General features: G+C 38.3%; 1 protein-coding gene and 1 pseudogene across 1 annotated transcript; both read right to left on the reverse strand.

Moving 5' to 3' along the window:
• Positions 1 to 633: 633 nt before the first annotated feature.
• On the reverse strand, positions 634 to 25,236 carry OPN4 (opsin 4). The gene is given in 12 exon segments (XM_034061321.1): positions 634 to 918; positions 1,772 to 1,810; positions 2,212 to 2,280; positions 2,811 to 2,963; positions 5,357 to 5,537; positions 6,660 to 6,767; positions 10,070 to 10,234; positions 10,726 to 10,897; positions 14,064 to 14,267; positions 15,415 to 15,548; positions 17,432 to 17,574; positions 25,195 to 25,236. Coding segments are annotated over 12 exon segments (1,680 nt in total). The 5' UTR covers positions 25,222 to 25,236.
• LOC101880605 (dnaJ homolog subfamily B member 11-like) lies at positions 11,749 to 12,459 on the reverse strand (annotated as a pseudogene).
• Positions 25,237 to 25,738: the final 502 nt, after the last annotated feature.

Genomic DNA, 25,738 nt, shown 5'->3' on the forward strand with positions numbered 1-25,738 from the left:
TTTCCTAATGCTTTCTCATGTCTCTGGGGAGGATAACTAAGAGTGGGTTAAACTGGTCCCTTAAGTGACTGTCAGAAAAAGAAGCCAAGTATGGAAAGAACCATAGCACCATCCTCAGTGTTACTCCTTTCTCTTTCCTCGGAATCTCAGAAATGAAAATCAAGATCTGAGACTTCAAATTACTGCTCAAGTGTATTGCCTTTTATAGAAGGGAGCACTGACTGTGTGTTGAATTTTTCATTTGGCTGAGGAACTTCACAATAATGAAGAAACCATCTTCAAGAAGTAATGTACATTTTTTCCCAAACCTCTCAGCTTTAGCTCTGTCATATCTTTAATGTTAAACTACACTAGGTGAACAATGGCCAGTTTCGAATCTCATATTTCCCTTTCCTCTGTAGTTAATCCTAGGAGGCTTACAGGTAAGACCCATGCAGTGGTGGGATATACCTGAGCATAGTAAAATCCAAGTAAAAGAAATTGTTTCATGAGCTGCACAAAAAAAAGGAATAATAAAATTACAGTGTGACTCAGATCAAGAAGCAAACCATTGGAGAAAGTTCTGATGCTGAAAAGCATACTGCTCTTGCTTTTATCCTTGCTTGTTGTGTATTGTGTTTTTGTATGAGCATTTCAGAGCAATGTGGGAAGGTATTCTGGATTCAGCTGGTCTGTAGTTGTTCTAGAGGTATTGGCTAAGGTGACATTCTGGCTTGTACCACTCGCTAGGCTGTTGGACTTCTTGTTTTGCTTGTGGCTGTTGATCTTAGGGTACAGGAAACCAGAGTGGTATCCAGAAGGAAGTTCTACTGCTTGGGCATTGCTGTATGTTATTGTGATGCTGGGTATCTGGGCTGCAGGTGGTCCAGAGTGAAACTGTCCTTTTCTTTGTCCAATACCATTCAGGCTTTCAGCTCTCTAAGGGGTGCAAGGATTTAAAAGATACTAACATCATAAATATCTACAAGGAGATGAGGTTGCATCATCTATGAAAAAGTGGCATATATTTAGATAAGCACTTTGCCAATCTACATCACTAGCTAAAAAACAAAAGTGGAGAATAAAGTAGATCTGAATAATTTTTATAGTATTTCATGAACAACTTATGAGGAAAAAAATGTTTAACAAGTTAACATACCAAAGCATAGACTTTTCATTTGCTACTTAAGAGCTGGTCTACTTTGATAAAAGACCAAGCTAATGACAGCACATTTGACTACAAACAGAAGTGCTGTGAATATGCTCAGAGAGACTATGAGTTCAAGTAAGTAAGGAGTCCCTCCATAAAGAGGGACTATTTAAGTTGTCTGGGGCAACAGGTAATGTGAAATGTAGTTATAGCAGTATAGATGGTTGAAGGGGAAAGCAAACTAGAGAATGAAGTGAAAAGGGGAATTGAGGAAGAGATTAATTAGCATTTTTTGGCAATAGCAGTATTATCTCTCACTTTCACAGGACCAAAAAATCAGAGTATTAGGATGAAGGTATCAATATCTGGTAGGAATCACTGCTAACATAAGATATAATTTAAGATTTTTCTATTACATTTGGCTTAATACTGTAAAGAAAAAACTGGCTTGCTTACATCTGTCAACTGTTTTCTCTTGTTTCCCTGTCTTCTGTCAAGAAGTAAGGCAAGTTGAATCACTTGTGGCAGATGTCCAAAAAAAAATACTTATTGGTATTCTGTAGCTTCATTACATGGAAGAAGAAATAGATGCTAACACAGTATCCTACTGAATAGGTAATATGATGTGTTTCAAAATCTTACCTCGATTTCCTCTAAGTTGCATTTTTAGATGTTTTTTTGCTACAACGTTAAATAGTTAAAAATGTCACTTTGTACAGCAGTGCTTGCCACAAGACTACGGCTGCCTCAGAGGTACAGTCATCAGAATAGCTGTCTCAGCTTACTTTGCATATTATTTGTTATAAAGATGGCACAAAATTAATGTTTCTATGCTCCGCTAAGGAAATCACAGACCTCATCATAAGACATACTGAATGAAAGACAATATTCAAGTTCCTTGAAGAAGCGGGACTTAAGGAGATCATTGTGGTACATGTGTTCTCCTTCTGCTTAGTTTCAGCAATGATCTACACTTTTTGATCTTATTTTCTATATTCTGCTGGGAGTAGACTGGGTTGTCACTAGGTTGTGTTCACTTTGTTACTTAGATCAATGCCAAATACTAAAATAATAATTCTTACAGTAGGTGTAGCAGTGTACTCTGTGACATTCAGTTCCACCATGGATGTGTCATCAGGATCTACAGCTGTCTGAAAAATAAACACAGATAAGAAAGACATAAATGACATGTAGGTATGTCACAATATTTTACATACATGAAATTCAAAGTATAGTTGAAAAAAGGGGGGAGACAACAGAGTACTGACAGAAAAGTAGTGATATGCTATAGATAGCCTTGGTTTTTATCTCTCACCATGTGTGTTCTTTTGATAGCAAATGGTGAGACAACAGGATTAGCAAGTGATTTGGACAGTGAAATACAAATATTACTGAAGACACACTTAAAACCAAGCACAAGGCAACGTGCCATTCAGAGGCTAAGTTCACTAAAAGAGAACCATTGCTTGTCAGAAGTGCAACAAAGACAGCTGAATAATGAACCAGGCTGGAAGTAAAAAGTCGATGACCTTTCACAGCCTTGTAAGTCTTCACTTACTGTGTTAGCTCATAGGTTATCCCCATCTTCTTGGCAGGAACCTTCATGCTTAATTATGGTTAAATGTGCAGATTTGTTAACCTACTAGTTGTCAAAGAATTTAGATATTGCACAGTCTATTACCTTCTTACAAATTCCAGAATCAAGGCTCTTCAGTTTAGGTTTGGTTCTTACGTCACTAGTTTGGGTTGTGCCTTTACCCGTTTTGTAGGACATCTGTCTGTTAGCAAGTCTGGAGAGCATATTGGGGGTACCAGTTTCTGTGTCAGTAAAGCCCTAAAATAAAACCAGCAAAAGTAATCACTCAGGGTTCCTTAGACTTCCATCAATTTGTCCCAGGAGAACCAGTTTTACCTAAACAGGAATTGTAAAATAAACAGAAATTGTATAAAAGACGCTTCACATAAGTTACGCCACATGTGACTTCACAAAATATTTGCTTATAAAATGTACAAACAAAACTATCAAGTCTTTTGAGTCTAAATTTCAGCTTACTTCTTTTTTCTTTCTTTCTTTTATTTTTTTTTCCTCCAGAGGATGCACTGCAGATTTTCAAACAAAATAATGTTTTATTATAGTCTATTGTTGAAACTTCTCTGATACACATTGTAGCTCTGAAGAGACAGTGTTTCCATAGTAGTACCCAAATAGAAAGCACAGGGCCAAAGGAGGAATTAGGAATTAGGGCCAAAGTTTCCAAAGTAGCTTGGGTGGAAGCAGAAATAAATGGAAGGAAATTACCAGGGACTGCAGAATCAGTGCTTCAGAAACATTTTGTTTCATGAACAAGCTCTGATTTTCCAGACTTAAGGATTTTTTAGAAGAGCTTAGCAAGATAACCAGGAGGACAACCTAAACATTTCTTTTCCTGCTGAAGCACATGAGGTTGGGCTTAGCTATTTTTTGGATTGCAACATTTTAAAAAATGTATACCCTGCTTCCCATTCTGTGCATAGAGTGTAGTAGCACAACAGTCTGATTCAATTGAATTTCAAAGTGGAAGTAACTTTATTTTCTGAGCATCTGTTCTGGAGTTGGATATATTTCACTGCAAAGAACTTACTGGAAACTGTTTTCTTAGAATTTTCTAAGGAGCGGAATATCTTTCCATCCACAGGAGTAAAAAAAAAAAAAAAAAGGCAAAAAAAAGCATAAAGCTAATTTATTGTCTTACAGTTTGATGACCAGCCTTGACGTAAAATACATGGCAGCATATGTACTGCCTTTTTGAATTGTGGGTGTATATCTAGAAAGCTTAGATCTTAACTGAGCCACAGATGGTACCAAACAAAATCCAAAATAAATTATCTGTGAGCATCAAAGCAATTTTGTTTGGTTTAAACTTGAGCCCTTGTTTCTGTTCTGTACTTCAGCTAAACTGATATACTCACTAATAAATCATTGTTCTATGGTCAAATCAAATAGTTAAGGGAAACACGTTCTTTTCAGAAAATCTTGACTCTATCACTGCTCTGAACAAGATCTAGACTTAGTGTTTACAGAGAATTCCAGACTGAAGCATGCCAATTGCTTGAAATTTTTTACTTTTGGGGAACTACTTTGTACCCAGTTTTGTGCTTTTTGTTCTCTGCTGTTTTACCTTGAGTATTAAGAGCTGCTTTCCTAAGCAAAAAAGAATTGCTGAATTGCTTGTATGTTTTTTCCCCTTCCCCAGTAATGATAATAGTACAAGACCACACAATGTTACTGAAGGAGTTAGTTTTTTTCAGAATCAGGATTTACAGTCTAAAAGATTCAATATAGAAATGTGCTCTTTTTATTAGCCAGTGACTAATATCATGTGAGTGGTGGCTACTAGCCAGTGGAATTTAGTTTTGATTAGACTGAAGAAATCCAAGTGTCAGTGTTAAAAACAACTGACAGAATTCAGTGCTTGGCTGAATTAGATGCACATCTTACCTTGACTATGAAAAAGAATCACCAAGAAAATTACGGCTTTTCATATACTTGGAAATGTAATTTAAAACAATTGCAATGAGTAACTGAAGTGTAACTAAGAGTGTAAAGAGTAATTAAGTAACTAAAGTGCTTAGTTACTTAGTAAGGTAACTCTGGATTGCAAGAGAGAGCTTAAGATGCTAAATATTTTCTGTTTCCTCCTGCCATGCAAAACACTGTGTTTCATTTAGGCTGTTGAGGTGATGAGAATGATTCTGTAATGGATTTACTGATTTGTCTAACTCTAATGATTAATATGTTTCCAAATATATCCCACTTCACTTTCAGAAAAAGTTACTGTTTCATTACAACCTTGCTTTCACTAGAGAACTATTTAGTGACTTAGCAGTTTCGGTTTTGTTTGTGTCCAGACTGCAAATCTATGATCAGACAAGTACACCCTCAAAGTATGAGCAGATTTTCAAAGGTGCTGTGACTTGAAGCATACCTTACTTTCTAAAATTCCTGTTGTTCCACCTTTCCACTGTTCCTTCAGTGTCACCAACCATCAAGAGTACAAAGATCTACATCCTGCTTTTATACTTCAGCCTTCTGTCTTACATTTCACTTTGTCTCTCTGCTTTCTCTGGAGCTCTTGTAGTAAGTACCATCATACATTTAATCTAAAGAATGTACCAATTTGAAGGGCTCTGTGTGAAAATTAATTACTTTGCAATTAAAAGTCGGTGTATGGGAAGCGTCTCCCTTACTGATTCACTGTCAGAGAGAGAAGACAGTCGCCTTTTTCCTTTCTGCAGCCCACTTATCTCAGAAGACTGGCTGGTTACAGTCGCTCTTCTGGAGGAGGGATAATTGCTGAAAGACTGTGAGTCTTTAGGAGAAACTCTCAGCAGGGATCCAAGACAAGGAACATATGTTGCAATGGCTGTTCTAATGGATGAGAGGTAGAACAAGTCAATTTTTTTTCTGTTAGCACAAACTTCAGTCATCATAAACAATGCATTTATTCAAAGAGGTGAACTAATGCTGCATAGCCTGGAAAATTGCCGAGTACAAAAAGTTTTCCAGATATCCAGTATCTCATTTACAATCAATCTGTGAGATCACTTATTCACAGTGTTCTGCAGAACTAGATTTTTTTGCTTGGCAGGGATAAGAGCATTAAAGTATAACTCTTTGGACTGAAGGGAGCTATTAAAATGATGTTTTGTCTGCTTTCAGCTTAATCAGGGCAAAAATAAGTTTCTGTCCCTTTAAACTGAACCCTGCAGAAGTACCAGATAATGAATTATTTTAATCTTCCCCTAAGCAGCTCTTCTAGCTTCCTCTTACACATCTGTTTGCCAGCTATCTGTAAAGTTGTACAAAATGTGCAGTTATATTACAGTATTTCTTTCCTCATATGCAGCATAAGGACACTCTTTTGCTAGCTTTCTTCTTCCTCCCAACATTCCCCAGTTAGATGTTCACGCCCACCTCTTCTCTATTCAGTTCCCTGGTAGGTCTTTGTAAAGTGTATATATTGCTTTGCTGCCATCCATCAGATCTCACAGCCTGCATCTGAACTTGATATGGTAATGACCGTAGATGTTAGAGCTCAGAAGAGATATTATGTGAAAAATTAAATATTGAAGAAAGCTGGGGGGATGTACAGAGTAGGGAAGAGGTGGTTTGACTTCAAATTGCATCTCTCACTGGCCTGGTTAACAAACTGTTTGCAACAGTGATAAATGTCTGTAGTTCTCATGAAGATAATTTTAAAAAATGATGGTGCTTTCCTTTGAGGTGGGAAGGTCTCTATATTTTAGCACGTAATCTGTAAGTACAGATCAGTATCTGTAAATGTCTCTAACTCCTATCTGCATAGTAACTTGCTCTAAGTACAAATTCTACTGAAAATATAGCATTAAGAAGTTCTCTAGGGGAGGGTGAGGCTGTCTTGCAGAGGTAAAATGAGCAGGTGAAGGAGAGTTCAGATTCTAGTCCTAAAAGTGACAGTTATTGTCTGATTTTCTTTGCTATATTAAAATTAACTTACAAGAGTGAACTTACCTGTATTTGGGGTGAATGATGGCATAAATGATGGGGTTATGGATGACAGAAGCTTTGGCAATCACAGCTGGTATGGAGTTTGTGAAGGGTGTTAGGACATGAGAATACCTAGAGTAATGCAAATACATTATATATTTAGTACTGAGTTCTATGTAGTCTATGCAGTTATACACTGACCAGACAATGCTTTATTGGTGTTCCAGAATGAATAAAAGGGGAATTTCCATACCCAGAAGAGAACAAATTTTACATCCTTTGTCTGTAATGTTTAACAGCATTACATTTCTAAGAAACATTTCTAATTACATTTCTGAGAATCACTATTTTCTTGGGACTTCTCTTGCAATACTTCACTACTGTGACTCAGGATGGTGGTAATTCCCATGCTGACAAAGCCAACATTCCCTAGTGAAAAAGTCAGCCTTCAATGTGAACATGTGTTGATCAGATTATCTCTGTTCCGAACTCAGCAGATATACTTGACTACAGATAAATTTGTGGTTACTAGATAGGTGTTCAGAATGAAGCATTATAGGGAAAGATAACTGAAAATCTATTTTTCTATTAAAACTTTGTGGGGTTTTTTTCCTGATCTGAATTTAAAAATTAAGGGGAAGTATTTTCTGAACAGTTAAGGGGAAATATATTCAGGTGTCTTATATCACACTCATGTTATTGTGGCCCTGCATATGTGCAAGTGATATGACTCTAAAGGATAAAAGAATTATGATGCCATGCTGCTATCACCAATTAATTTTTGGAGGTAGCTTGAAGTAGCCCTTAAGGTTTTGGTCAGGAGAAATTCAATAGAACAACTCAGACCACAATAACAATAACATTTCATAGGCAGTTTCTAGCAGGCAAATTTTCCATAGAGTTATTTGGAGGCTGTGAATATCTCTTCCTGCACTGGTAGAAAGAGTTCTAAGTGAAGTGGCCCAGTAAGTCAGTCTTTCCTCGCAACAGTAATATCCTTTCTGTATTACTGCTCCTCTTCCTGGGAACACAGTCTAAGCTCCATCTTTCCATTAGCCTTACATTCCTATATGACTGGAGAAAACAGGTTTTCCTCTCAATCCTCTCTCAGAAGAAGGTCTTTCATATACATGCTGCAAACAAACAACAGAATTGCATAAGTAGGTGGCAGCTCATTTTCCTGCTGAAGAATTTTTTCATCATGCTATGTGAATATTTATGCTCTGTGATGAGGTGGAAATGGCTTGCTAATGGTGATACAGGAATCATTTTGTCAGCTGCCTGAATGTTGATATGTCATTTCACCTCTAATTTAAGGCTTTTTTTCTGATAAGCATGTTCTTCATATACAATTTTTAACATGGTTTCTCCTGATCATACATTTAAAGCATTGGTTAGAGGTATAATTCTTCAGAGACTCTGGAGAACAAACAACAGCATGGCCTTGCTGGAAAGCAGTTTTTGACCCTGAGATGAGAGAAATGATGCTTTGGTAAGACTGATGGAGAGGTCATAGTGACAAAGGCTGAGAAATAGTGACAAAGGCTTTTGTTTAAGCTAACAGTTCCCAGAAATGCAACCTATAGACCAGCGATATTAGTGAACCAGAATATTTTCTAAAGAAATTAAGGTACTTCCTTAATTTTGAGTACGTTGTTACTCTTTCAAATGAGTTTCCTTTAGTCCAAGACTACAACCACAGACTCCATGTCTGCTTCCCATCTGTGGTACGCAGTAATTTTAGCTGAGTTCATTGTAACAAATGTCCACAGAAGACCTGCAGCCTTGGTCTGTTGATCTCTGAAAAAATCCCAGAAGCATTGCCTAAAAGGCATAGTTCAGAAATGGAAACGAAAAAGAAAGAAAAAAGCTGAATAAAGCTGTGTTGCTCACCAGATGTCTTCATGAGCAAAATTAGCAAATGCTCATTTGTTGCATACTGTAGAGTTACAAAATTGTCCATTTCTTCATGTTTTGTCAGTGTGAGACATGGGCTAGAAGTCAAGCTCAGCAGGCACTTGATCATCCTAAGATAGATGCTGAATCAGACAGGACAGTGTGACATTACTACATAGCTAAAATGGAGAGCTTAAAGCACCTTCCAATTTTTTTAATGATCTTTCAGTGGGAGGCAGTAGCTTAGAGCAAGTAGTGCTGCAGTGTAGCTGTGCTTCATTTCTTTGTCTGCTAGCTCTTTCTCTATCTGGTCACATGTGACCAGTGGTGGGTACTGAGTACCTAAGTCCCCCTGTGATAGGAAATGGGATGCTGGGGCACATCCTAAGGATTTGTGTTTCTGAGTGAGGGATGTATTTACCTTCACAAAGAAAACGTTTGCTGCTGCTTGGAATTGTCCGTGTAGATACAAAGGGGGAGAATCCTCTTACCATTTTTTCTTAGGGATAAGATTTTAGAAACCCTGTGTTTAGGAAGCTGCCTTCCTAAACCATGTTTGAAAAGAGGCCCTGCAATGGCCTCTTCCTCAGGTGTGTAACAAAAATCAACCCTGCATCCCAGAATGCTCTGTCGTACGTAAATTTATCCTGTGTGTCAATTTTAGGAAAACCTACATTTTATTTCTGACTTGAGAAATACAGATACAAGTGCTTTGTACTATCATAGGAATCTTCCACTTGAGGATTTGCAGCTGACAAGACTTTCTAAAGCAGAGTCACAACATTTTACAAAGACAAACTGAAACACAGGAAAATTCACAGGTTAACATGGGAGAAATACTTGCATAGAGCCAAGGCATGTGGACTCCCCAATACACTACTTACACTGTATTGTATCAATTATAGTCTGGTATCAGGCTATGTACAGATACAGTATTAATAGTATAATGCTTTTGTTGAAATTGCTGCATAGAATGCTGACAACTAAATAGATGAAAACATGCTTAGGTGGTTTATATTTTTGATCTTTTATATGCAACATGAAAAAGCTCCCCAGTGCAAGTATATACTAATTTTGAACTTGCTTATCATGTAAGCAGTTTCAGCACTTTGATGTAATACAATAAAATGAATAGACTTTTGTAAGTAAAAGAAGTGAAGAAAGAAAAGAGAATCAGTTCCTGGGTGGAATTTTGGGGCTCCTTATATAGCATTTTGGTGCTAAATAAATTTCAGATGTTTCAAATATCCTAGTGCAGAGAATCTGCATTCAGGAATCATCAGTGCAGTAATGTTATGTTGCCAGTAACAATCTTCCTGTTTTCTTTCTTTTTTCATAACTTTCTTTCTAAGTCAAACTAAGAAAAAAACCAGAGTTAGCATGTGCCTCATTTGTTAATGTCACTCCTAAATATGTGAATGTTTTGGCTGCACTTCAGGCATTAAAACTGACAAGTAGCTTTGGCTTTCATCTGTTTTCTACAGTTTTACACCTTTTGCTTTCACTGAATATTCCTTTGTTGATACATTCATAATTACCCAGCAAAAGCTACCAGAGCAACAACAGAGTATGGTGACCAGGAAATGACATAAAGCAAGATGACTATCAGTGCCATTTTGGCCATCTTCCACTCATTTTTCATCCTCTGATACTGTTTCTGGAACTCTTTATTTCCGTGTTTGCATCCAAAAGCTTGAATAGACCTAGGGGAAACAAACATACAACAGCAAAAAAAAGAGGTAGGGAATTGAGCAAATGGCTTCATAAAGTGTGGCAACAAGTACTCTTATGTTAGTTTATGCTAAGTGTCATGCACTTTTATTATGTGTTAATGTATATACATGATCAATCCTTTCATTGCACTAATCAGTGGCAAATTCATATGTGCTTCAGTAAAGAAAATAGTCCTGTACCAGAAGAATTTCCATATAAAATGGGTATTGAAGCATTGAACAATGCTGTGTTAAATATTGTTAGAGAAGTCTCTGCTTTTATAGGTCAAATTTTGCTACCTTGCTCTCACTTTGTGCTTCTTACCATGTTGACTGTTGACAGAATTCTTGTTTGGTTTCCTTTTTCAGTCATGCATACAAACTAAAAGTGAAAATCTTCCCAGTTTTCTTAGACTTTGTTTCAAGAAAATAAGCAGGCAGTGAAATGAAAGGAAAAATGCTTAAAGCTGTTGGCTACTTACTTGTTGGCCTTCTTGATAGACTCAAATATAAAGACATAGCTGTATATGATAGCAATCAAAGGAATGAAAAAGACAAAGCAGAAAAGCAGCATTGTGTATGCACGGACTGATGGTGTCAAAGTCATGTAGTCCCAGGAACAGGAAGTCATCAGACCCTCAGGAACATATGCACCTAGAAAGAAAGACAAGAAAATGCATAAGCCATGATGTGATTCTTCCTCTGTGTGCAGAACTAAGAGAAAGAAATTCAGAATAGCATGGGATTTAGTCCCATTCTCATAAAGGGGAAAAGAGTTTTAAAGGATACACAATTCTTTGTTCAAAGCACTTCTTTTTATTTTCTTTTACTCTATTGCCCTGTTGTATTTATGTTTAGAAGTCTAAGGCTTCATATCAGAAAGCTGAATAATTTTGTTTCATAGAATCATAGAACGGTTTGAGTTGGAAAGCACCTTAAGATCATCTAGTTCCAACTCCCCTGCCATGGGTAGGGACACCATGCACTAAACCTTGTCACCCAAGGCTTTGTCCAGCCTGGACTTGAATGCTTCCAGGGATGGAGCTTCACAGCTTTCTCAGGCAACCTGTTCCAGTGCCTCACCACCCTCACAGTAAAGAACTTCTTCCTTATATCTAGCCTAAATCTCCCCTATTTAAGTTTAAGCCCATTACCCCTTTTTCTATTGCTACAGTCCCTGATGAAGAGTCCCTCTCCAGCATCCTTGTAGGCCTCCTTCAGATATTGGAAAGCTGCTATGAGATCCAGGCTGAACAGACCCAAATTTGCTAGCCTGTCTTCATATGGAAGGTGCTCCAGCCCCTTTATTATCCTTATGGCACTTCTGTTTTGATTTTTTTTGTTTAATTAAAGAATTATAAACACATGGGTGAACTTTGTTTGCAGTAAGGGAACAACCAGGAAAGCAAAGACTGCCTGCAGTATTTGTGTCGCCTGAGGTGTTTCCTGTGGTGAAAATGAACCAGGTGTACAAGCAGACTTCATCACTGCAATGAGTCCTTCATTTATCTCCTCTCTCCTCTCCAGTGAGTTTTTTGTTCTCCTTCACCAATGAAAGAATATTCCCGACCACCCCCCCATGCCTGGCTCTATCTCTATTTCCAGTGTTCACTACTCATTCACAAGCTTGACATTTGGACATTCATCACAAACAAGTTCATGAGTCATCTGGAAACATCCAGGACCCAAATGGGTGGTCCTCATCTTCCTGCTGGCAATTCAATTTCAGTTTGTCAGGTGTCTGTCTTGCCACTGGCTTGTTCCTAACAACTTCTATGAAGTCTTCTGAATTTCTTTTCAAGTGTAGCTTCAGGTCCACAATGATGTCTGTTCTTGGAGAATGTTCCTGTCTTGTTGGCAAGGGTTACCTCCAAACATGAATCAAAAGTCCCCAGAGAAGTGTGAAAAGATGTTTGCATGGGAGCTCTGGTGCCTATCCTTCAGTCCTACTCACGATATGCATTATACTGCTTCCTCTTCTCTTCTGACAGCACCTTATATGCAGCCCCCAGGTCCTGGAACCTTTGTGTCCAGGAGTTGTCAGGGTTCTTGTAAGGACAGAACTGCAGCACCAGTTTCTGGTAGGCCTTCTTGACGTCCTTGATGGAGGTGCTGCAGGACATCCCCAGGATCTTGCAGAAGTCCCTTATGGTGGCAGCCTTCCCACAGAGGCAGAGCAGCAGGAGGCAGAAGCAGCCAAGCCAGCTAAGGGCCATGGCTCAGCAACCAGGTCTGCTGGGGGAGGCAGCAGGGAGAGGGAGCAGCATTTCAGTTCCTGAATATTGTTTAAAGCTCAACATAGTCAAAGGTCATTTCTCCAAATACTTCAGTGGATCTTGGATCTGATCTGCATTGTTTTTAAATATCTCCCTTTCCTGTCAAATTGCTGTCTTTCCAAAGAGTGAGAAGAAACTGATTGCTAGAGCTGCCACTTTTTTAAGCTTGTGCAGCCAAGAGAAATTTACTGTGCAAAGGAAAACGATTTATTGTGCAGATCAAGCTAATTTTGTCATGAGGTACATAGTTCAGTACAAAGAAAAAAAAGTCATACATGCATAATATTCTGCCTGATATAAAATATAATCTCCTTAAAGGAACTGTGTCAAACTGTTAAGTAAAAAAGCTGTCGCCAGCAGTGTCTTCTTAACTTTATATTTTAATTTTCACTATTTTCTGTAATATTTTTTGTTGAACTGTTAAAAGTATTGCACCAGATGTGCTCAGATGCATCTAATTGAAGTATGAGAGTTAGTACTGTGGGTGCTATTAGAATCTAATTACAAGATAACAACACCCTTCAAGCAACTATTTTACCTTCTTCAATTAAGAATCTAGAATCTAAGACTACAGTCATTTTGTCATTCTAATAGCTACTCATTCAACTAAAGACTGCTTCTCCCAGTACTGCAGTTTGCCTGCTTAAACATACTTCCTGTTTGTGGGTGACCAGAATGACAATAACAAGACAATAACAAAATTCTGCTGAAATACTACTCAGTAGCTGAGTTGGTTGCAGCATCCTCTGGGCAAGGCCAAACATTGCTGTGTTCTCACCTCAGCTGAGCTGACACATTCTCTTCTGGAATTAGGAAGCACAATAATAGGCTAGGGGTTTGAATCATGAGTTCATTCTAACTTACTGACTGAAACAGATGACTCATAGGAAACAAATAATGGTAGAGATATGGATTAGAATGAGGAAGAATAACAGAAACTCTTATTTGTTACAAGTTGCAAGGATCAAGATGCTGCATTTGTGTTCCAATTTGCAGGCATATACATTTATGAAAGCAAATTACTTACTAAATGACATCCTTACTGGAAGCCTTAGTGAAGATACCAATGGCTGAGTGGAGAATGGAACCAAAACCTAGTGCAATCTGCCCATCTAGAATATAGTCAAGACTTACTGAAGATGTACTTGCAAAAAATATTCAGATTGTATTCCTCTTTTATGTGAATTATTTCACTTATATTTCATTGGATTTGGTTCAGAGGAAATAGGTATGGGAAAATAGGTGGCTGCATCCTGCCAAGGCCAGTTTTGGAACTGATTTTATCTACTGTTCTTTATTCAGTAAAAAATGAGCTTAAGGAAGAGTGTCATCATCATATAATACGCTGTAATACACTTCCCCTTCCCTCCCCTCCCCCCCTTTTGGTTAGAGAGCTTTAGTTACAATACATATTTTATCAGTTTTCTTCAAATCTATTTATTCAAGCCTAATATGCAAGCATTAATTCAACCCTCTTCTATACTTGTAAGTGGTCTCTAATCCAATGCTATGAGGGAAAAAAACTTTTATTCCATTTAACTTACTCCATCCAAAGAAGGGCGGGAGGCTCCAAGCCAAAGAGTACAGCCAGACTCCTACCAGGATTATTAGGGCCTTCTTCTTAGACATCACTCCAACAGAAGCCAGAGGTTTTGTGATGACAAAATATCTGTCCAAGGCAATCGCCATCAAAGTGATCATAGATGTAATGCCAAAAAGAGCTCCGCAGAAGGCATACAGCTCACATCCTTTCAATGCAGATGACAGAAGTAGCAGTGAAATTAATCTACCATGCTAATTAATTTCTGGGATAGTTCAAGACTGTGTTTCTTGTGAACGAATGTTTTCTGGAATTCGTAAAGCAATGGAAGCTCACTTTTCCTGCAGTTGGAATGCTGTCTCAAAGATGCTGTCTATCTTGCCAATTATATTATCTGTGGAGATAAACTTCAAAGAATTTGTTTGCTTGAATTGCTGGAGACAGTGACACTTAATATATTTTCACTCACTGATTTCTGATGTTTCTAGTGAGATAATTCTAACAGTCCATTAGTAGCTTATTTAACTCCAGTTCTACTGCAGCTCCAGTAGAAACAGATGGTTTTTTTAACAGTGGGTTATAGCTACTTTGATATCATAGAACCATTTACATTTCAAGGTCAGCATAGCTGAAGTAAATATGCAGACTATGACTATATTAATGAGTGATTCTGCTGAAGCAAATATGCAGACTATGAATACATTAATTATTTTAATTATTGAAACAGTCTAGTGATTAAAAGCAGTGGTTTTGGTTTTCGTTTTAACATGTATACTTGAACCCTTTGTGGAACTAAAAAAACTGTGCTTTTGGTCATCAGAAATCAAAATAGCAACATTACCTCTGACCTTCCTGTCTGTTGATACCTGTTCAAGAAGCAAGAATGAAGGCACCTTCATTCTACGTCTTTCTGCACAGGAAATGTCTTTAATATTTCCGTTGTGAAAACTCACATTTTCCAAGCTTTTTTGCCTCACTTTGCCAAGTGCAAGTCCCAGAACAGGTTATTTAGAAGAGCTTTTAAGTTGGTGTGTTATGGGATTGTTGCTTGTAACTTTGGAGCTAAGTTACGACATAACTGGGGAAGAATTCGGGCAAGAAGACTAGTCCTATGCCTTACGTTGCCAATGTCACCTTTGTATCTAACTCATGTATGTAATTTTCTTCTCCCTGGTGGGACTATATTTATTGCACATAGACAAAAATGTTCAAAGAAACATTTGTGTCAACACTGGAACAATGTTGAAAAATGCTCTCAACATTGCAAGGGGACCTGAGGATAAGGAAATAATAGTTTAACTGCCACTATGATAAGAACATACTTAGTGATAATCTTATAAAGAATATATACAAACCTTTCTCACCAAAAATCCAGCGTTTGTGGAGGCTGTTGGTGAAAAAAACTGGAGACTGTGTAATGGACATCAGGAAGTCACTAATAGCTAGATTGATAATGAATATGTTGGCTGGAGTCTGAAGGCTCCTACTCCTAAAGAGAGTAGAAGAAATATTGCTAAACACTGCTGCACCTTTAATGACATTGTTGCTCTTTCCTGTGAGCTTTGTCAGCTTCACAAATACCAAAACATACTCTAAGCTAGAGCAGAGTGCTTCTCTTTTCCTTCACAAAAGAACATAAGCAAGGCTGTTTTATACCTTTATACTCCTGTGCACTTCAGAGGATTCACAGCTCAGTGACAGGGATAAACTGTATTGTTCTTTAAATATTCTGGACCAGTGCACTGCATGTCCATGATTAACAGGAAATTAAAGTGATGTACTCTATGGATTTCTGGATCTAGGTCATTTTAAGCAGGGGGAGGGGAGTGCATTTCCCACTACCGATAAGACCAGCAGTGACAAATACAGGGATTAAGCAAACTCACATGTACCACATCAAGCATTTTGGTTTACATCCATTCTCTGTGACACTCATTTCACTGCTCAGACGCTGACTTTAAACAGATCGAAAGCCATCCTTCAGTGTATCGTGCCTGTATATGTTATTCACAATATTTTAGTATAGTGTTCTAAAGGATACGCATAAGAGCTCAACTGAGAGCTCCTCAGGTTGTGGTCTCTGTGTAACATTTTAGCTCCTTTCTCTAACTTTCAATCTGAGACACGATTGAAAAACAGCAGCATAAATGATGAGTTCTTTGCACTGATCCAGAATCAATTGATAGGGCTACTCTAACGTATTTGCAATTTAGGAGCAAGGAGTTATTATTAGTACACGCTTACAGGCCACTTGTATTTGTTCAGTAGTGTGCAATGTTACTGAATATATTTCTGTTTCAGGCAGCTGGTTGTCTTAGTTTGCCATTACTTGAGGCTGCTTTGTAGGCATCTGATATGTTCTCCAAACTTCTGATGTATTTATTACTTTGCAATCAATATCCCTTTCTGTCTTTGTAACACCTTCTAATTAAGACAAATGTCCTTCAGTGGAACTGCAACTGCCATGACTGGATTTCCTGTATGGGGCAAGCCAAAGAGCTAAGCAGCTCAAGTACTTCATCCTCACATATATGGTCTGCATACCAACACCTATTCTGTTTTTAAGGCCATATAATTCACACTGAAGTGTTCGTATCTACTATGAATGCACATACTGAAACCTGCCATTTAATGCACCACATAAATATAGGCTTGACACCCAGCCTACTTTCACCCACACTCCAGTGATTCAAGTTAACACAGCCAAATTATCATATAATTGCTGTTATTTTAGTTTATTACATTTGTTCCCAAAGATCAATGATGAAGTAGAAGCTCACTGGCCTGGACATCGTGCCAATGCTCTGCCCAAGTGTGACAAAACAGAAACAGGATGACAGAACAGGAATGGTGAAAGTATCACACTGTTGTCAGAGATCCAGTTTCCTTCAGATATAAAAGTTGGAATGCGGCTTTAGTTAAAAGGAAATAAGCCAAGTGTTAGAAAATGTGAAAACAAGAGACATGACAGTAAGGAACAGAGTGGGAAAAGAAACTGAGTAGTAAGCAGCACTTCTAAAATAGAGAAGATATGTGGGAGACACAGGTGCAAAACATCCCATCAGTCCAGTGCAGACATAATTCAGCCAATAGAAAAAAAATCACTGGGTCGTTTCTGCTTTGTCTGCTTTTCTATTGTTTGACATATCTGGGTGATTTAAGAGTTTTCCTGTGGCTATGGTTAATGGGAGTTGGAGAGAAATGGCAGGTTGTCATTTTTTTTCTCTACAGCTATGTCTCTTGGTGCGTTTTACTATTTCTGGGTAGTAGTCTGATGGTACATTGACTGTGCTGCATTTGCAGAGCACAGTCAAGGTACTGTTAATGTTCATAAATCTGAGTACTTTTAAAAAGAATACGAAAGACAGATACCTGCAGAAAACATAGAAGATCAGGAAATTACCCAGAGTTCCTGTAATTCCCACAACAAGAACAACTACTCCAATTGTATAATGGGCATGGTCTGGGACATCCACTGTAGGAAAGGCACCAGGCACATCTTGCACTGTCATCTTCTGTGGAGTAAGCAAGAGGTCACAGGTATATCAGACTTTACTGAATAAACTGGTGTGTGCTTCTCTAGAGGAGGAAACAGTCAAGAATGCAAAAAAGCAGCAAGCCAAAAAAAAAGCTGATAGTTTTTAAATCACATTTACTGTTGATCATCCTCAGGAGACAAATATGCCATCAGTGGTGCAAAGGTCAAAGGGCTGTTTATATTTTTACTGTTGATTAAGAATTTTGATGAAGAAAGGCAATCAATTTTCTCCCAATAGAAAGATAGGGATATAGAGAACTAAAAAGAGACAGGAGGGGACCCTTTTCATTGCATCTGACATCAAGTAATGCAGTGCTAAAAAAGTAAGTTTTCTGTAGTTTTCATTTCAAGGGAGTTTCTGTACCTGTGAAGTACGATTTCTGTTTTCCTCTGACATCACTGGTTGGACTTCTCTAACTAGAAATGATCTTCTGTGGATGAATATGCATTTCTTTCTTTAGTAGTATGGCTATTTCATTTCTCCTCCTGAATAACACTGAATTGTGAGCTGCCCTCAAGACTCAGTTACCAAAAGCCTGAGTTCCTTGGAAACTAAATTAAAGATCAGAAAATCTAAACCACAGATCCTTTATACCTTATGCATGGTTTCCATACCAGTTCTATTTTCTCTCTACACTGAATTAAGGTATTCTGCTGTCTGTGAAGTATGTGACAAATCACTTGATGAGAACATATGTGTCTTAATCAACTAATAACTGACAGCAAAATTCAGTAGCCAAGTCTGAAGACTACAGCATTTTAAACAACAATTCATAAACATTTTTTGGTTACATATCAGGAGCCATGAACACATTCTAAGCTGAGTGACCCCAGGTTACTAATGAAGCAAACAATAAGGCTGCATCCAGGAAGCAGGATGACCTGATAGACCTTCAAGAGAAGAGAACAGCTGTCCAAATCATCACTGTTCTGCTGCCTTTTGCCATAAGGTCAGGAAGGGAGACTTCAACACTCACTTCTGTGCAACTGCCACTGTCCTCAACGTGTCTTGGCATCAGCTCCAACCACCTAATGGAGTCATGACAAATACCAAGTCCTGTCCTCACTCGTCTGCATGGACAGATCCTGTCTGTTCTTCATAGCCAGGCTTACCTCATCAAGGGTGGCAGTCACTATGGAATGGCATGCCAGTGCTGCTGCTCATAGCTCAAGCATGCAAGATGCAGCCATGGCGTTCCTCAGCTACTGAGCTACAGGAATCACACAAGGACTGAGAAATGCATGGGAAATGTTCTCAATCATTTGTAGCCTCCCTACTATGAACACTGTCAACTTGGCTGTGGCCTAGGATCCAGGACAAGTGAATTGCCTCTATCAAGGTCTGTGCCTTTATCAAGCTTAAACAGTGCTATGAGGCTGTATAGGTACTTTTGAATTGTAAATACTGGCAGGTGGTGGTACAGCTGTCATGTGCAGTCATTCCTTCCCAGGAAAAGGAAGGGTGCTGGTAGGAAAGGAGGAAAGTGCACATGGGTAGATATGAAGTTCTCCCTTTTATGCTGCAGTTGTTTATGCAGTAGTTGGTATTTGCAGTGCAACCCAGAAATGCCTTTGACAGTTATCAAAGGAAATGGTTATTTTCAGACAATAGAGGCAGACATTACTTCTGAATACATCTGTGAGATTGGGCAAAAGTTATGAGAGTGTACATTTAAAACAAGGGTGGCAATAGCAGGAGGTGAACCCCAGGACTGTTTGGAATTCTGGAAGAGCTTGCCTTTGCTTGTATGCTGAAGATTTGCCCACAGCAGTCCTCAACAATTAGAAAGCAATACCTGGGTTTCTGCATTAGCAGCAATAAAATGCTTGACAAATACCCTGATCTTAGAGAAAGAAGATGTGGATATGGCTGTTACTGTAATTGGAGCAAAAGGTTGAAGTTGATATACTGACTAAATAACAGTATCATGGCATTTGTTGTTCAGGCTCCTGTACCACTGTAGGTTGGCATCACATCATCAACAGCAGCGGGAATCTTGCCTAGTTAGAAACTGCTGTGCTTAGCACACTGCCAGTAAAATAACCCAAAAAATCCCATACTAATAGCAAGTGGAGAGTTGAGGTAGAAGTGTTTCACATAAATGAAATTGGGTTCCTTGGTTTGTTTTGGTTTTATTGGTTTTGGGTTTTTTTTTTTCCTTAGGCTTGTGGCTCAAACATATTTTAACTGCTGTTCTAAAGAAAGTTCATGGTGATTATTAGTGGAATGGAGATTTCTGATGTTTTTTCCTGTAGCAATCCATTTAAGCAGAACTGGATCAAGGTAGCAGAAATGAAGCAACTGAAGGAGCTTGTTTTGGCTACAAAGAACAGATTAAAGTGGTTTTAATTTGAATTGAATTTATGGAGAAGGATAAGGAAAAATTTTAAAGGTAAATATAAATACACAAAGAAATCACAAGAGAGAAAAGGTTATTTAAGGGGCAGTAGAAGACTTAAAATTACTTGCTCAGGAATAAAACAAATTCAGAATCAACAACAATGTCAAGTGTGAAAAAAAATAAAGGAATGACATAGTGGAGCCATGATAGAACATAAGTAATACTAAGTAAATGGGAGGAATAAATATATGGGAGGAAAGAGGAATAAATTTGCATTTTAGTGTGGACTTGTTGGCCTGGGATTTTTACCAAAGGGTCCAATTCTGACTATTCTCTAAGAGGGAAAAGTCATTTATTAAAAAAAGTAATTTCAGTGGTTTTGTTGGAAATACGGAGCTGATTAAAAGTTTCTTTAAGGCAAAGAAAGGTACTGGTTGACTGGCAAGACAGTAAATAAGAGCTGACCACTTCAAGTTCATCACTAAGTTGCATGCATACTGCTTCCTTACTAGAAAATGAAAACACATGCCTGTATCACTCTTAGTTGCAGATCTTCTACAGGAATTGTACTTCAGAATAAAGGACAAGGAGAAAAAGATAGTGCTTGAAGAAATCGGGTCAGCAGGATAATCAAGAAATCAGACAATTCCCAAAGCTTTTCTCTATTCAGTTTCTGCAGCAGATGGGCCTTACTTAGCATCTGTCTTCTGTTTTCACCCCATAGTATGAATATTTGGTTGGCAGGGGAGAATAAAACCCCACTGTTGCAATCTCCACTGTAGCAATTGTCCTTTGAGAATACTCTGAACAAGTATTCCAGTTGCATTGATAATACACAGCATTGTTGCCTTGCATTTTTTCTATTCAGAATTCTTTCTAGAATCACTTCCTACTGAAGAAAAAAAACAAACCCAGGCAAAACCAGCACTTCATTATTCCTCTTCCAAGTGATATGAAAACACAGTTTATTTAATGTTACATGGTTCAGAACATCACCAAATGCACAAAGAATCCGAATTGGAAGCCAAGAGGTTGGACATTTTCCAGTGGATGGACAAATGGACCACAGCTTTCCTGAGTCAAGATACTTGCACCTAAGGCTCTAGACCACTGGGTGCCAGTATACCCACAGACCAGCTGTGCTGTGGGTGGCTTGGGTCGCTATTCATTCTGTAGGAAGCAATTCATTGGGAAGCACCAACTTCCTGAGACAATATAAACATTGCACATTTCTCAAGCAAGAACAAAATGGTCATGGAAGCTGTAGAGGACATCAAGCTAGTAACTTTAACTTAACAAAATTTCCTTACAGTAAGTACTGAGAGTCAGTTGGAGAACATGTAGCCAATGGCAGCATTTTAGTCAACCTTAAAAGCAAGGTTTATAATACTGTTTGAGTATGTGAAAAATGGCCTTTCACTAGAACTGTAAAAGAACTTGTGTTCTTAATCTCCAATAGGCATATAATTTATTATTTATTTACACCATGGTTGTGCATAATCAGATGGATAATTCTGGTGTCATCAGGAACTTGGGAAGTGCCACACTGATTCAGAGCACCGTTCCTGACAAAACACTAGCCTGCCTTTAGCCACAACTGGGTGTTTCACAGAGCTTCAAAACATGCATAGTGAACAGTGATGTGGGAATTTAATTTTCAGTATAGAGTCTTAGCAGTTAATTTGTACCCTAAAACAGGCTTACTGTCCATTTGAAAGGATCATCTTAGAGAAGGATCTTTTTATTCTCCAGATTGAGGTGTAATCCTTTTCTAAACTCTACTCATCATTTGCCTCAATAGAGTTAGGGGCAAGAAGTTACAAAGTTATGAAGTTGCCCTACATTAGTGTGTTTCCTTCCAGAGGTTTAAGTATATCTTTGTGAAAACACTAGAATAGAGGGAAACAGGTAGGTTTAATACAATCTGCTTTCTTAAAATGTTCACTGTTCTGCCTAAGGAAATGCTTGTCTACTGCCTGCAACAAAACAGCTATAACAGAACTGACCATGTTTTCAGTTACCATTCAGTAAACTTGACTGAGACTTACAACTTTAAGATGCTTTTTGGGAGTTTGGAGAAAAGCAAGTATTTGATAGATAAATAGGTCTAAGTCCTTTCTGTTCTGGCCTTGTCTATGGAGGCTGCAGCACAACATGGAGCCTCATTCTATATCTATGGCCTGTTGCCCCAGCTGGTTACAAGGGAAGCAGAATTCTTTCTGGAGAGCAAATTTGAGGAGCAGCCTCTCTTCCTCTGCAGGAAGAGAACAGTGCACTGTCATTTCTGCTAAGGCTTGTTGCAAGCAGAGTGTTGTGGCTGAAGCACTGAACCCAGGACACAGAGAACATCAGTGTAGGGCAGAACTTGAATTTCACCATGAAGTTTAAGACCCTGCAAGACACTGGTCTGAAGGGAGTTAAAAGGCTAAAGGAATTCCTTTGCAGTCCAGGACAAAACAGTGATTCCTAAGTGATTTGCCCAGGTTAGAGGGAATTCTAGATCAGATGTAAAACACATGAATATTTGACACCTGCATCTATTCTGTCTTGGCAATCTGTTTATTATACACATTTTCATAAAGAGATGACTGTTTAAATAGTTATTTTGTAATTTACTAAAAAACCCAAACAAGCAAAAAAAACCCAAAACAAACAACAAACAAAACACACCAAACCAAAAGGCCAAACCAGCTTAGAATAACTTCTAGCAGAGAACATACCATTTTCAAAAGGACAACACACAAACAATGCAGTTCAACCATTACTGCGGGACCCCCCCCCCCCCCCCCCCCCCCCCCGTTTTCAAAGTAAGAGAAAGGTCATATCACTTAAGTAACTGTCCACTTGGAAATGCTGATTGTTGAAGTTCTACTAAAGCTAACAGTGTTGATGGTAGGAGCAAGGCCATGAATGTAAATACTTGTACTGATCATAAAACCATAGAATCATAGAATAGTTAGGGTTGGAAAGGACCTTAAGATCATCCAGTTCCAACCCCCCTGCCATGGGCAGGGACACCTCACACTAAACCGTAATGTTTGATACAACCCACTCCTTGTGTTCTCCCAATGACAAGAATATAAAGCAAGTTTTAATTTATACTTACAGAGAAAGCAGAAATCCTCATAAGGTCATTTGGGGATTTTAACATATTTTAATGCTGGTTCTTATTGATTAATTAATTTTTTTTTTGTGTGTGTGACATTGTCTCAAAAGCCAGGAAAAGACTAGGACAAGGACATTTTTCAGCTACCTCTGTCTGGACATTGGATGGATTGTATTTAATTTGGTGTAGGACAACACAATGAAAGGGGCATAGGGACTGCTGTGCACTGCTTTTATGAATTCATCTGCTTCAACCTGTAGGCATTGGTCTTGCAGATTGAAAGTTTCAACGGAACAGAGCCCAGTTCCAAAACATAACCAGTTTTGACAGTCTCACACTGATTTTGGCAATGTATCAAGTTTCTTTGTTCTTAATTTTCCTATAAATACAGGTAATGAAGTGGCTTATTTACACAGTAGGACTTCTACAACCAATGGTAGCATTAGGCCTTTTATATTACAGAAAATCATACAGTTTAGAAAAATTAGAAATACTGTAATTTGTTAGGGTTTCTAGGTACAGTGTTGGTACTGCCTACCTGCAAGGGACTTCAAACAACTGGTAACACTTATTTTTCTTTACGTTTCCTTGCCCTGATTTCTGAGCTTGCCTCTGTAGGCACTTGCCCTGTGATGCCAGGCAGCACAAAGAGGAGTGTAATTCCACCTCAATTATGGTTTCAGCAGGGTGATGCCAACTGCTAAACCCTCTTTCCCGTAGACAGTAGGACTTTCCATAGATGATGCTTTTCCTGTGGGCAATTTGGATAGCAGATTTTGTATCCTGTCTTATGGATTTAAACTCAACCACAAGCAGCACTTATTGCTTTCAGTCCTGAAATTCTCTTAAACCAATTTTTGTGTCAAATTAAAATTCAAAACTTTGAAAATACCCACACTTGACCTAGAGAGAGAAAACAGACAGTTAATTATGTGCTTTTCAGCACAATAAGGAAAAAATCCATTTCAGATTTTCTGAAGTCACTTTGTCTCCAGAATCCTTTTACATTTTCCCATGTGCTCTCCAGTCCCTGTTATCCCTGTGTGCTATGTTCCGCTATCCTCTTTCATATGTTATCCATCTAATTTAGTTTGTAAGTGCCTTGGCTCAGGACACTTCTCTGTTTATGTAAGACACTGCACAAATCCAGTTTGTATTAAAAAATAAATAATCATACTGCATTTTTACTATGCAAATACTCAAATATTTACTGATCCTTCATTAGGCTCAAACTGAAAAACCCAATCCAACATCCTATATGCATAAAACCTTCTCGAGTGTTTGTGTTGAAACTTGAACACAATTTTAAAGTGTCTACTGTGTTATGTGGGCCATGCCAAAATACCTGGTGTGACCGCATTAAGAATTTAAGTTGAATTTCAGATTTGGAAAACTTTTAAAATTAGCTTGTTTAAAGTATTTTATTCTTTACTTTTAAACAGACTTCTGTGTAAACAGCAGGTGAACAAAGCTTTGTAGTTCTAATAGTAGACTGAGATACGCAACAGGAAGAGGACTTCTGACTTCTTTGGTTTGAGCTTGTGGGTGGGAATGGACAGTATTTTTAGCCAGCCCAAAGGAATTTGATCCTGAAATGTCATCACAGTAGAGTTTCACCTTCACACCTCTAAGGAAATTTTCTTTCTGTTTAGTACTTAACAGCTGAGAAAGAGCTTTGATAGAACTTACCTAAAAGCCTTCTGAACAGATCTCTTGGGTTGCTGCAGATAACTACTCTTTAACATTTACACTCCACTGCACTTACAGACTGTTACAGAAATTAGGGGGATTTCCATCTTGAATAGTAACACAAGAGAGCATTGTATTTAACCATTAAACAGCTGTTTAATGCCCAAGAACCTGTTTTGACAGTTTGCAGTATATTTGATGTGCTTTGCCATTAGCCCTTCCTCCCTATCTTCTGCCCATGTAACTCTGCTGAAAAACCCTACTTCTACAGTCCTTTTTTGTGGTAAATAAATAGTTAAAGGAATGAAAAGAAGATTTTAAAGTTTTCATTATGTTGTACATTATTACATTACAGCAACAAATGTGTACATGCACCTTAAATGTCCATTTACAGTTCTACAAATGCCAGCTTTGCCAGCAGAACTACTTGCTACAGCTTTTAGTGACAGAAAACACTTACTGTTGGGGCTCTAAGCGGCAGGTCCATCAGTGTGTAGGCATTGGCTTCCAAGTCATTCCATGTGTTGAAGGACTCCACGATTTTGGTGCAGTTGGGGTCCTCAGAGGGACAAGAGATCTCCCATTGAATGGGCTGACTATTCACATGAACAAAATCTAGGAAAACAAAAGAAAGAAAAGCTCTCCTCTGAATTTAGTCAGCCAGTTTACCTTTTTATGTGTATGTAAAGCAGATTGTTAGATTCTCTGGAATAACGTGAGGTCCAGTGCAGAGTTTCCCACTAGAGCTTCAGATCGCTTCACTCCATCTTCAGCTTAGCAAAGGGCAGCAGCAGCAGCTTCCATTTAAATACAGGAGAGAGCAGGGTCTGCACATGCCCAGTTTGAAGACTGGTCCATGCAGATTCCAGCTGCACTTTAGTGAATGTATATCAAACTAATGCTGACTTAAAGGTGCTGTTTTCTTTTTTGCCTTTGACAGTTATGTGTCTGAATTATAATGCTATATCCATATACACACATATGAAGACAAAGAAGTTAAAAGG

This window comes from Melopsittacus undulatus, chromosome 4, assembly GCF_012275295.1.
Source record: "Melopsittacus undulatus isolate bMelUnd1 chromosome 4, bMelUnd1.mat.Z, whole genome shotgun sequence".
NCBI lineage: Eukaryota > Metazoa > Chordata > Aves > Psittaciformes > Psittaculidae > Melopsittacus > Melopsittacus undulatus.